Source organism: Sorex araneus, chromosome 6, assembly GCF_027595985.1.
Source record: "Sorex araneus isolate mSorAra2 chromosome 6, mSorAra2.pri, whole genome shotgun sequence".
Taxonomy (NCBI): domain Eukaryota; kingdom Metazoa; phylum Chordata; class Mammalia; order Eulipotyphla; family Soricidae; genus Sorex; species Sorex araneus.
Genome location: NC_073307.1, coordinates 87,714,356 through 87,727,140, shown reverse-complemented (window position 1 = coordinate 87,727,140; position 12,785 = coordinate 87,714,356). Strand labels below are relative to the sequence as shown.

Sequence of the window (12,785 nt, the reverse complement as noted above, 5' to 3'; positions counted from 1 at the left end):
ACTGAGAACCAGTCGTTCGGCGTGAGCCATCCCTCACAAAAGGAGTCCAAAAGGCCAAGCGTAAAAGGAGCAGTGGGGCCGCAAGAAGAGACAGCAGCCTTTAAATCTTTCAGGTCTTCGAATTTCAATCTACGGTAGCTTTGGCGGATTGGTGCCTGCGGAGCTACGTCCTGAGGGGAATTTTCCTCTTGGGAATGTGCCCCTTCCTCAGGCTGATCGGCCTCCTCAACTTCTCTGTCTGAGGGATCATCAGGTGGAGCCGTGGCAGAGGTGGGGTATTTGGGGGCCCGAGAATGGGACCTGGTAACTGGGAAGGCAGCCATAGGTTTTGAAGCTAGAGTGTGGCAGGGCGGAGGAGAGACCAAATTTGCACTAGATTCTTGGGAGAGGGTAGAAGGCTGCAGGGCACTCACTAGTTCCTGAACCACCTGCCTTATTAAGGCAGCGGTGTCCTGGGCAAGCTGGCGGGGTGCCTCACTGGCGTATGGGGGATTAAAAAAGGCAGTGTCATGGGACAGATAATGGAGTGGTGGAGCTGACGGCTGACACCTCTCCTCCTCATCTACCTGGGTAGCCTTGTCCTCCGGCTGACACCTCTCCTCCTCATCTACCTGGGTAGCCTTGTCCTCCAGCTTACACCTCTCCTCCTCATCTACCTGGGTAGCCTTGTCCTCCAGGGGCAAGGATTTAAGTTCCAGAGGAGAGGGATCGGGGATATCAGAAGTCACAGGATAAAGTCTCAGAGGTGTCTCTGCGCGGGAGGAGTCAGTCCCCTGCATGGGGGGTGCCTCATCCCCAAAGACTGAGGAAGCCTCTGAACTCTCATACTTTTTCCTCAAAAAAATCTCAATTTCGGAAACACGGTGCTGAATCTCTGAAAATGGCTGACTTTTTCTCGCCTTAAAAATCTCATTTAAGATCCAAATAAAATTAGCGAGACAAAGGATGCAAATAACACAAAGGATGCAAATAACTGGGGATTCCCAGGAGTAGGTAGGGATGGAGGAATCAGAGGGTAAGTAGGCCATTCCCGCACCACGGTGTGTGCCAAGAGAAAGGCGACCCTCAGAAATACTCACTTTTTCCGTGAATTCGACAGCCACGTTGGGCGCCAGGTGTGGAAGTCGATGTGGAGGTCTCGTTCTGTTCAGCAGGGAGAACCCTTCGTAGGGCGCAGCCGAAAGAACAGACGCAGAGCCCGGAGGAGGGAGAAAAGGCATTTATTCTATGGCAGTTACAGTATTTATACCTCCCTGTTGGGAGGAGATGGTGCCAGGACCCCCAACAGAAATGCAGGGTGTGGCACGGGATTTAGCTAGTAATAAACAAATGTTGATAGGATAAGATCAGTAAGATTAGGAGTGGCAACCTTTGCTAGGTGTGGCATGGGGTTAGCTAGTGATTAAACAAATAGTGACAGGATAAGATCAGTAAGGTAAAATGGCTCCCTACAGGGGGCCACATCTGACAGCGCTCAGGGCTTACTCTTGGCTCTGGGCTCAGGCTGACTCCTGACAGAGCTCAGGGGTCCATATAGGGGCCCCAGGACATGTGCAAACACCTCAACATCCAAACTATTTCTCCAACCTTTCTAGATTTCCTGAGAAGGACTCATGGGTTAAGCTACATACAAGTCCTTACATATTTTTTCTTGCTTTTTTTTTTTTGCGGGGGTGGGGGGTCACACCCGGCAATGCACAGGGGTTCCTCCTGGCTCATGCACTCAGGAATCACTCCTGGCGGTGCTCGGGGGACCCTATGGGATGCTGGGAATCGAACCCGGGTCATCCGCATGCAAGGCAAACACCCTCCCTGCTGTGCTATTGCTCCAGCCCCAAGTCCTTACGTATTTAAATAATTTTATTCTATAGCATTCACACTCTAGAATGAAACCTTGACTGGTGATATAATTCTCGATTCAAATCTAGATTCAGACTTTCTTTTGTGAGTTTCTGGAAAATGGTGCTGCAGCCTTGTTTTTTACTTTGTAGGCATGGAAAGTTCTGAACCCAGTCTAACTCTTTGCCTCTGGCTGATGCATCTTTTTTTTTTTTTCTTTGCCTGGAGACCTAGGGAATTTTTCTTTATCTTTGAAGTCTAATAGGTTTACTCTAATGTCTCAGAGTTGACTGCCCTGGCTTAATTTTTCCAGACATCTGACATATGTTTTCAATGTGTAGATGTGGTTCTTTGATTTCCAGAAACTTTTCATGAGTTATAGCCCTGAAATATTAGTTCTGTTCCATTGTTTTGGTTTCTTTTTCAAGGACCCCCATTTTTGGGGGTCTGTCTTATATTTTCATTGCTTTCTCTGACCCTTTTACTCCTTTCATGAAATCATTCTCTTTGTTGTTTTCTTGCTTTCGGCAAGGCCCCTTAATACATTTCTATTTTGGTCTGTTCCCCTTCAGGCTCTTATAATTTAGTCTTCAGTCTTTATATCATCTTGCCTTTTTCCTCCACTTTTTTTTTTTAAATCTGAGTCCAATCAACTTCATTTTTTAAAAAAAATTCTTGATTTTGTACATTTCTTTTCTCCGCTGTATGAATTCTTTACAAATTCTCATCCAGGGTGTTCTTCTGTGTTGCAGATGTTCCTTTGAGTCTTGTGTGTCTGTTTGTTTTGGGCCAGTCCCGGCAACGCTCAGGGGTTACTCCTGGCTCTGCACTCAGGAATTACAAGGACCACATAGGATGCCGGGGAATTGAACCCGTGTAGTTGCCATGCTGCTCCCGCTTCTTCTTGGAGTTGTTGAATGGTCCTTGTTTTCTTCTGTGTCTGATTCGACTGGGATGGAAGCATCGTTGATTTGCATGTTGTGATTTGGATCAGGACTGGAGCGATAGCGCAGTGGGTAGGGCGTTTGCCTTGCACGTGGCCAACCCAGGTTCAATTCCTCCGTCCCTCTCGGAGAGCCCAGCAAGCTACCGAGAGGATCCCGCCTGCACGGCAGAGCCTGGCAAGCTCCCTGTGGCGTATTCGATATGCCAAAACCAGTCACAACAAGTCTCACCATGGAGACGTGACTGGTGCCCGCTCGAGCGCATCGATGAGCAACGGGACGACAGTGCGACAGTGCTGCAGTGCTGCTGCAGGGTTGGATCAGACGCCTCCCAACAGCCTGGCTCCGTGTTTTCTCTTGGCCTGGTGCACTTGCGGGCATACAGGGTTTCCAGCTCACCTGCAGTCTCTTGCTGGTGTGCAAACACTTCCTGCTCTTGTGCTCTTGCCTTCCTTCCTCGGCAGTTGTGATCCAAGTAGTGGTGCACACTGGGGTCCCGAGGTCCTCTGGGAAAAGGCACAGGACTCACGGCAACTGGTGGTCCTCTTGGGCAGGTGCCAAAGTCGCTTGTGATGACTTGTTAGAGGCCTTCAGTATTCTCACCCTAGTCCCACTCCCATGGTCTCCGTCCTCCCTCCCCCCTGCTGCCTCCATAGCAGGCCCCACAAGAATTGATTTTAGATTTCTTGTTACCACATGGCTGGTGTTGTTTCTAATGCACTGTGAGATGATGTCACACACACAGAGACACATACACAGACACACATATGGCTGGAGTTGTTTCTAATGCGCTGTGAGATTGGTCACACACACAGCTCTCTCACACACACAGACACACACACACACAGACACAAACACAGATACACTGACTCCCAGAGTCACATCTCCGTCTCTGAGTGGCTGAGCTGTTTACAGGAACACAGACAAACGGCTGGAGTTGCATCTCGTGCACTGAGTTTGATCTCTCTCTCTCTCTCTCTCTCTCTCTCTCTCTCTCTCTCTCTCTCTCACACACACACACACACACACACACACACACGAGTCAGAGTCATGCCCCCTCTCTCTGGCTGAGCAGTTTACAGAAGCATATCTGGTTCCGAGTCAAACAGAAGCATTTATAAATCAGGTTGGTGGGAAATTGATCTTCATGGAGTCAGAGTCCATGTGTGTGCTGTGTTGTTAGAACACTCATCTCCTGATTTTCTCATGGAGTCTATTTCCTTGCCTGTTGGCCTTCAGATATTCACAGGTTACCTAGTTTCTTTTTTTCTTTTTCTTTTTCTTTTTCTTTTCTTTTCTTTTCTTTTCTTTTCTTTTCTTTTCTTTTCTTTTCTTTTCTTTTCTTTTCTTTTCTTTTCTTTTCTTTCCTTTTCTTTCCTTTTCTTCCCCTTCCTTCCTTCCTTCCTTCCTTCCTTCCTTCCTTCCTTCCTTCCTTCCTTCCTTCCTTCCTTCCTTCCTTCCTTCCTTCCTTCCTTCCTTCCTTCCTTTTTTTGTGTAGGACTGGAGCAATAGCACAGCGGGTAGGGCATTTGCCTTGCATGCAGCCAACTCGGGTTCGATTCCTCCTCTCGGAGAGCCCAGCATGCTACCGAGAGTATCCCGCCCGCACAGCAGAGCCTGGCAAGCTCCCCGTGGCGTATTTGATATGCCAAAAACAGTAACAACAAGTCTCACCATGGAGACATGACTGGTGCCCGCTCGAGCAAATCGATGAGCAACGGGACAACAGTGCTACACAGTGTTACCACTGCCGGCCTCATGGGATGGTCAGAGCATCACCGTGAGCATCTTCGTCCACCACAGGGTTTACCACGCGCATGTCCCTGCTCCCTGTCCCCTCTGCAGGCGTGTGCAGTGGCAGCTCCACGCAGCACCTCGTCACCTTCGACGGGCAGAACTTCCGGCTGACTGGCAGCTGCTCCTACGTTCTCCTCCGCAACCGGGAGCAGGACCTGGAGGTGACGCTCCACAGCGGAGCCTGCGGCCCTGGGCTGGGGCAGGCCTGCATGAAGTCCCTGGAGCTGACGCACAATGGCCTCTCCGTGGAACTGCACAGTGACATGGAGGTGGGTGGCACCACTGAGGGGCCCGGGGGTGGAACTGCACAGTGACACGGAGGCGGTGGTGCCACCGCAGGGCCCCCAGGTGGAACTGCACAGTGACATGAAGGCAGATGGCGCCACCATGGGGTCCTGGGGTGGAACTGCACAGTGACATGGAGGTGGGGAGTGCCACCAGGGTGTCTGGAATGGAACTGCACAGTGACATGGAGGCAGTGGTGGCACTGCAGGGCCCCCAGGTGGAACTGCACAGTGACGTGGAGGCAGATGGCATCACCAGGGGTACTGGGGTGGAACTGCACAGTGACCTGGAGGTGGGTGGCGCCACCCTGGGGCCTCTTGATGGACCTGCACAGTGGCATGGAGGTGAGGAGCGCCACTGTGGGCCTGTGGGAAGCCCCAGGGACAGGGCAGGGGTGAGCTTGTGTGCCTGTGAGGCTGGGTCCCTGCTCTGGCCCTCGGCTGATGTCAGGTTCTGGATCACAGGGTCCTTTGAGGTTGTAGCGTCTCAAGGAGGATTTCAGGTCCGGGTCTGGTGTGGTTGGAAAATGGGACTTGGGGTGGGGCTGGAGTGATAGCACAGCGGGTAGGGCGTTTGCCTTGCATGTGGCCGACCCGGGTTCGATCCCCAGCATCCCATAGGGTCCCCTGAGCACCGCCAGGGGTAATTCCTGAGTGCAGAGCCAGGAGTAACCCCTGTGCATCGCCGGTGTGACCCCAAAAGCAATAAAAATAGAGAGAGAAAAGAAAAAGAAAAAACTAAAACAACAACAAAAACCTGGTGATGCAGCCTTCTGGACCTCGCATCCTCTGTGATTTATTGTGGGAAAACTACTCGAAAGGTCCATTTCCTCATCTGTGACAAAGCCTGAACCAGTGTGATTGTGGAAAAGTCAGACCTTGGCATATATCACATGAGTGAGTCATAGCTGAGAACCTAGGAAATCAAAGTGTTTTTTAAATTTTATTTATTTATTTTTATTTGTTTCTTGCAGCCTTTTTTGGGTCATACCCGGTGATGCTCAGGGGTTGATCCTGGCTCTGCACTCAGGAATTACTCCTGGTGGTACTCAGAGATGCTGGGGATCAAACCTGGGTCGACCGCAGGCAAAGCAAATGCCCTCCTCACTGTCCTATCGCTCTGGCCCAAAAGTTTTTAAAAAAATAATTCTTTCAGAATGTTTTGCAGCAACATTTATATCCAGCACAGGGTGTGATATATATTCTCCTCTTGAATCTGCTGGGGCCTCCACTGGTGGTTCAGGGGTGCAGAAAACTAAAAAGGTTTTAAAAAAAAGTCTCCTTTGGTGCTTTTGGGGGTCACCAGGACTGTCACCGCCACCAGCCCTGATGAGCTGAGAGACGGGACTATTCTCCCTTCGAGTGCATATCAACACAGTTCACTTCATTTATTATTATTATCATTATTTTTGGTTTTGGGGCCACACTGGCGGTGCTCGGACTTACTCTAGGCTCTGCTCTCAGGGATCACCCTTGGCCATGCTCAGGGGACCTCACGGGGGTGCCAGGGATTGAACCCAGGTTGGCCACGTACAAGGCAAGCGCCCCACCCACTGTGCTATTTCACTGGCTCCCTTGGGGGTCACTTTATGCCCCAAGGCCTGGGGTCCCCAGTGCTCTGTGGGATGTTCGCCTGTCATTCTTTTTATTTTTATTTTTGTTTTTTGGGTCACACCCAGCGATGCACAGGGGTTAACTCCTGGCTCTGCACTCAGGAATCACTCCTGGCGGTGCTCGGGGGACCCTATGGGATGCTGGGAATCGAACCTGGGTCGGCCGCATGCAAGGCAAACGCCTTACCCGCTGTGCTATCACTGCAGTCCCTCGCCTGTCATTCTTAGAAGGCTGATGCAGTCATCAGGGGTGGTGGCTGACCGTGGAGCTGACCCTGGTCAGTGTGTGTGTGTGTGTGTGGGGGGGGGTGTATGACATGCCCCTGGGGGCTCGGAGAGTGAAATTCTGAGCACCCTCATCACTCTGACCGCTGACAACCCACGTTGCTGGGCAGGTGACGGTGAACGGGAGACTGGTCCCCGTCCCTTACGTGGGGGGGGACATGGAGGTCGGCATCTACGGCGCCATCATGCACGAGGTCAGGTTTAACCGGCTCGGCCACATCTTCACCTTCACCCCCCGAAACAACGAGTTCCAGCTGCAGCTCAGCCCCAAGGCCTCCGCCTCCAAGATGCTCGGGCTCTGCGGTGAGGCTCCGAGTTCTGTGCTCCCCCACATGACCCAGGGAACCCCTCTGGGCTCTACGATACGCCGGGTCAGGGCCCCCAGGGTCAGAGTGCAACCCAGGCTGGTGGGGGAACCCCCAGGTCTCCCGGGTCCATAGCTGACGGTCCACCCCACATCTGCCCACTGTGCTTTTGCTCATCCCCCCCCCCCTCCCCGCCAGGTGTCTGCGATGAGAACGGGGCTGGTGACTTCTTGCTGAGGGACGGCACGGTCACCACCGATTGGAACAGGCTCCTGGAGGACTGGACGGTGCAGCAGCCGGGGCAGACCTGCCAGCCTGTCCCCCAGGAGCAGTGTCCTGCGTCCAGCAGCTCCCACTGCCAGGTCCTCCTCTCGGCGCTGTTTGCCAAGTGCCACCCCGTCCTCGCTCCCACCACCTTCTTCGACATCTGCCAGCAGGCCAGCTGCCACGAGGAGCAGGTGTGCGAGGCCATCGCCTCCTACGCCCACCTCTGCCGCACCAGTGGGGTCTGCGTGGACTGGCGAACCCCTGACTTTTGTGGTGAGTAGCGTCCCACGGTGCCCGGGGACACTGGGGAAGCCCCCGGGTCACAGGCTGGCTCCCCATTCTCGGGGTCTTGGTGTCTGCTGCCAGTTGGGCTGGCACGTTCCACCTCCACCCAATAAGAGGTTGGTCCAGGCCAGGAGGAGACAAACAAATGCAGAAGGAAGCTGGGACGGGGGAGGGAGACGGGTCTTGTGGGGAGGGCAGTGGGCACTGGTGAAGGGATCGGTGTTGGAATAACATATGCAGGGGACTCAATCGTACACATCTTTGTCACTTTGTAATTCACAGTGATTCAATTAAAAAAAAAACTTCATAAAAGAAATAAGTGTTTTCAGGCTGGAGCGATAGCACAGCGGGGAGGGCGTTTGCCTTGCACGCAGCTGACCCAAGTTCAATTCCCAGCATCCCATAGGGTCCCCTGAGCACCACCTGGAGTCATTCCTGAGTGCATGAGCCAGGAGTAACCCCAGTGCATCACCGGATGTTACCTAAAAAGAAAAAAAAAAGAAGTGTTTTAGAGAATAAAAGGAGAGCTATGGGAAAAGGAAGGTAGATGGAGTGATAATACAGCGTGTAGGGCATCTGTTTTGCATGCAGATGACCCAGATTTGATCACTGGCATTCCAGTGATTTCTGAGGCCTAATCGGAGTGACTTCTGAGGAGAGAGTCAGGAGTAAGCTTGGAACACCACCAGGTGTGGTCCCGAGAGATAGAGATAGAGAGAGAGAGAGAGAGAGAGAGAGAGAGAGAGAGAGAGAGAGAGAGAGAGAGAGAGAGAGAGAGGAGAGAGAGAGAGAGAGTGAGTGTATTGGGGAAAATGTCTGCCACAGAGGCAGGGTGAGGACTGGGATGTGGATGTGTGTGTGTTTGTGGGGGTATACTGGGGACATTGGTGCTTGAAAATGTGCACTGGTGGAGGGATGGGTTGTATGGCTGAAAAAAAATTGTAACATGAAGTTTATGCCCAATTAAATCAGCTTAATCAATGGCTGGACAAATAGCAGTACTCCTACATGATTTAAAAAAAAATTGTTTTTTTTGTTTGTTTTTGGGTTATACCCCAGTTGTGCTCAGGGGTTGCTCCTACCTTTGCACTTATTAATCAGTCCTTGTGGGCTCGGGGGACCGTATGTAATGCCAAGGATTGAATCCGGGTGGGATGTGTGCCAGGCAAGCACCTTACACCTACTGTTTTATTGCTCTAGCCAATTAAAATTATATTAATTGTTTGCTCAGCAGGTAGGGCGTTTGCCTTGCACATGGCCGACCTGGGTTTGATTCTTCCGCCCTTCTCGGAGAGCCCCGCAAGCTACCGAGAGTATCCCGCCCACACAGCAGAGCCTGGCAAGCTCCCGATGGCCTATTCGATATGCCAAAAACAGTAACAAGTCTCACAATGAAGACATTACTGGTGCCCGCTCGATCAAATCGATGAGCAACAGTGACAGCGACAATTGTTTGCTATGAAGGTTTTTTTTTTTTTTAAAAAAATGGAATCACCATGAATTACAAAGTTACAGGGATATTTATGATTGAGTGCCAGGCATATATTGTTCCAACACCAGTCCCTTCACCAGTGCCCACCTGGCCTCCGCCAGTATCTCCAGTTTCCCTCCTACCTCCCAGCTTGCCTCTGGGGTCCCGGTCGGCTTGTGCGGGGGGATAAGTTAGGAAAGGGAACACATAACATTCTTTTTTAAAAAAGATTCCTGGGGGCTGTAGCCCTGGCACAGCAGGTCGGGTGTTTGCCTTGCATGTGGCTGACCCGAGTTTGATCCCCAGCATCCCATAGGGTCCCCCAAGCACCGCCAGGAGTAATTCCTGAGTGCAGAGCCAGGAGGAACCCCTGTGCATCACCGGGTGTGACCCCCAAAAGCAATAAAATAAAATAGAAAAGATTCCCAAAGGAGGTGAGTGTAGGAGCCTACACTTACTCTAGCCCAGAATCAGTCACATGACCCCGCGTGGTTGCCAGGGAGACTGGGAAATGGTCCTCACTCCGCAAGCTTGGTGGAGACCCGCCCAGATGCGCCCGCCTGCCTGGAGCCCGCATGGCCTTGGCCCGGCTGTGCCCGGTACCCCCCCACCCCCCGGTCGGTGTGGGCCGGGACTGACCGCCCTCTCTGTCCACAGCCATGGCCTGCCCGCCGACCCTGGAGTACCGGCACTGTGAGCGCGGCTGTCCCCGCCACTGCGAGCCCCACGCGAGCAACGCGAGCGCGTGCACGGATCGCCCGTCCGAAGGCTGCTTCTGCCCGCCGCGCCACGCCCTGCTGGAGGGCAGCTGCGTCCCTGAGGAGGCCTGCGGCCAGTGCGTGGGCGAGGACGGGGCTCGGCACCAGGTGGGCGTCGGGGCGCAGCAGAAGCGGGGGCGGGGGTGGCGAGGGAGGGCGCAGGGAGGCGGCCTGGCTTCAGAGTCGATTGCGCTGTGTTCTGCTCCTGGTCCCGTGCGACCCCAACGCATGGGAGCTCTGTGTTACAGTGCTCCGAGCACGGCTCCCGGCAGCCTCACGGCTGGGACTGGGCCTGCTGCTGATGCAACGACTGATCACTCTCCAGCCCCACCGCGTCCTGCTGCTGTGCAATAGTCAGTCACACTGTAACAGTGACGGTTCACTCTCCAGCCGCACCGCATCCCGCCGCTGTGCAATAGTCACACTGTAACAGTGACGGCTCACTCGCCAGCCACTGCCCTCCTGCGGCTGTGCGATAGTTACACTGTAACAGTGACCGTTCACTCTCCAGCACCACCGAGGCTGTGCGATGGTCACACTGTAACAGCTATTACTAACTCTTTACCACCACCGCCGCTATACCTGCAACTCTGCTATAATCCGGACTGGTGCAATAGCACAGCCAGTAGGGTACAGAGTAGGCACAGCGAGTAGCCTTGCATGCAGCTGACCTGGGTTCGATTCCTCTGCCCTTCTCGGAGAGCCGGGCAAGCTACCGAGAGGATCCCGCCTGCATGGCAGAGCCTGGCAAGCTCCCCGTGGCGTATTCGATATGCCAGAAACAGTAACAAGTCTCGAGATGGAGACGTGACTGGTGCCCGCTGGAGCAAATCGATGAGCAACGGGGCGACAGTGCTACAGTGCTATGCTACAATCACACTGTAACAGCAGCTGCTCACGCTCCAGCACCCTGGGGCTGTGCTACTCCTATGTCCACTCGTTTGTGACAGCTGCACTGGCATAGCTCACACCCCACTGTCACCATAACCACGATGTGTTACTATGCGCTGACGGTACTAGCACAGCGGCTTCTCACTCACCGCCACTCTGCCTGCTGCTTTCCTGTGACTGCAGTGTACTGCTGCTACCGTCACACCAGTGCCACTATCCTATTACAACGCCACTACTACTGTAGCTTTCACACCCCCACCACAACTCCGTTATGCCAATACTACTGCACGACTACCGTTATCCTCCTAGAGTACCCTGCTGTGGAAGTATGACACAGTTACTATTGAACTAGAACTACTACACCACTATACTACTACAATACTAATTTTTTTTTTTTTTGCTTTTTGGGTCACACCTGGCGATGCACAGGGGTTACTCCTGGCTCTGCACTCAGGAATTACTCTTGACAGTGCTGGGGGACCCTATGGGATGCTGGGAATCGAACCCGGGTTGGCTGCGTGCAAGGCAAATGCCCTACCTGCTGTGCTATCACTCCAGCCCCTACAATACTAATTTTATCACACTGCTCCATTACTAGTATGCCATCCCTACTACAGGAATATGCTTGTACTAATGTACTATGATCAGTACTATTATATAACTATTATATAACTACTGTTATGACACTATTACACGACTCCTACTATACTAATATCATTATACTACTAGACTACTGGATTCTCATTTTACCCACTACTTACTGCTACTTTCATCTCATTTGTGTGAGTAGAATGCTACAGAAACCCAGCAGGGCTTGGGAGAGTAATTTCATATGGCTATGCTACCTTGATTACTGTCACCCCGTTGCTCATCGATTTGCTCGAGCGGGCACCAGTAACGTCTCCATGGTGAGACTTCTTGTTACTATTTTTGACATATCGAATAAGATGTCCCATATACGTTGCATTGTGCTGTTCCATATTCATTATCTTGACATTCTCAAAGGTGTGTTTTGCGGGATTAGCAGTTCCCTGTTCCCTCTGGTCAGAGTTAGGAGGATACTAGCTGAACAGGTTGAACGGGTTCTTTTGTTTTTGCTTTTTGGGTCACACCCAGCGATGCTCAGGGGTTACTCCTGACTTTGCATTCAGGAATTACTCCTGGTGGTGCTTGGGAGACCCTATGGGATGCCGGGGATCGAACCAGGGTCGGCTGCATGCAAGGCAAATGCCCTCCCCGCCGTGCTATCGCTCCGGCCCCTGACCGGGGTCTTTATTAGCATTTTTGGTTTTGTTTGGAGGCCACACCCCGTGGTGCTCAAAACTTCCTTCTGGCTCTGCACTGAGGGATCACTCCTGGCAGTGCTCGATAGACCTTATGGGATGGCCGGGTTGGACCTGGGCTGGCTGCATGCAAGGCAAGCGCTTCACCCGTGGTACTATCTCTCCTGCTTCTCGTTAGCATGTCACATGCTAATGCACATGGCAAGTGCTTACGGGACCTCGTGCTTCTCAAACGTAGTTGGCCACAGAAATGTTCTGTGCAGAGGGTCAGTGAATGTGTGCGTGTCTTTACTTGTGGGCTTGGACACGCAGCCTCCTCCTGTCTAGGAGTCCACAAATCTCTCTGGGATACCTGGTCTCCGCGCATCAAAACTCACAGATTTGGGGGCTGGAGCAATAGCACAGCGGTAGGGCGTTTGCCTTGCATGCAATCAATCTGGGTTCGATTCCCAGCATCCCATAGGGTCCCCCGAGCACTGCCAGGAGTAATTCCTGAGAGCAGAGCCAGGAGGTACCCCTGTGCATCGCTGGGTGTGACCCAAAAAGCAAAAAAAAAACAAACGAACAACCAAAAACCAAACTCACAGACTTCTCTGAGAAAATGAGTTTTGCAAGTTGAGGGCCTGGTGCAGAGAAACGGCTGAGAGGTGGCGTTGGAAGGGGGCTCAGGATGACCGTCTCTCACTCAGAGGGCTTGCTTTCCTCCCACAGATAAAATTGCCTTTCTGCTGGTCTTTTTATTTTTAAATGTATTTATTTGGGA

The 12,785-nt window shown here is 52.4% G+C and overlaps 1 protein-coding gene across 1 annotated transcript in view; it reads left to right on the top strand.

The window, feature by feature from the left end:
• VWF (von Willebrand factor) overlaps nucleotides 1-12,785 on the top strand; it is a 172,446-nt gene that overhangs the window by 132,122 nt on the left and 27,539 nt on the right. Inside the window, 4 exon segments of the mRNA XM_055143591.1 lie at nucleotides 4,629-4,849; nucleotides 6,873-7,065; nucleotides 7,266-7,607; nucleotides 9,748-9,991. Coding sequence (XP_054999566.1) covers nucleotides 4,629-4,849; nucleotides 6,873-7,065; nucleotides 7,266-7,607; nucleotides 9,748-9,991 — 1,000 coding nt within the window.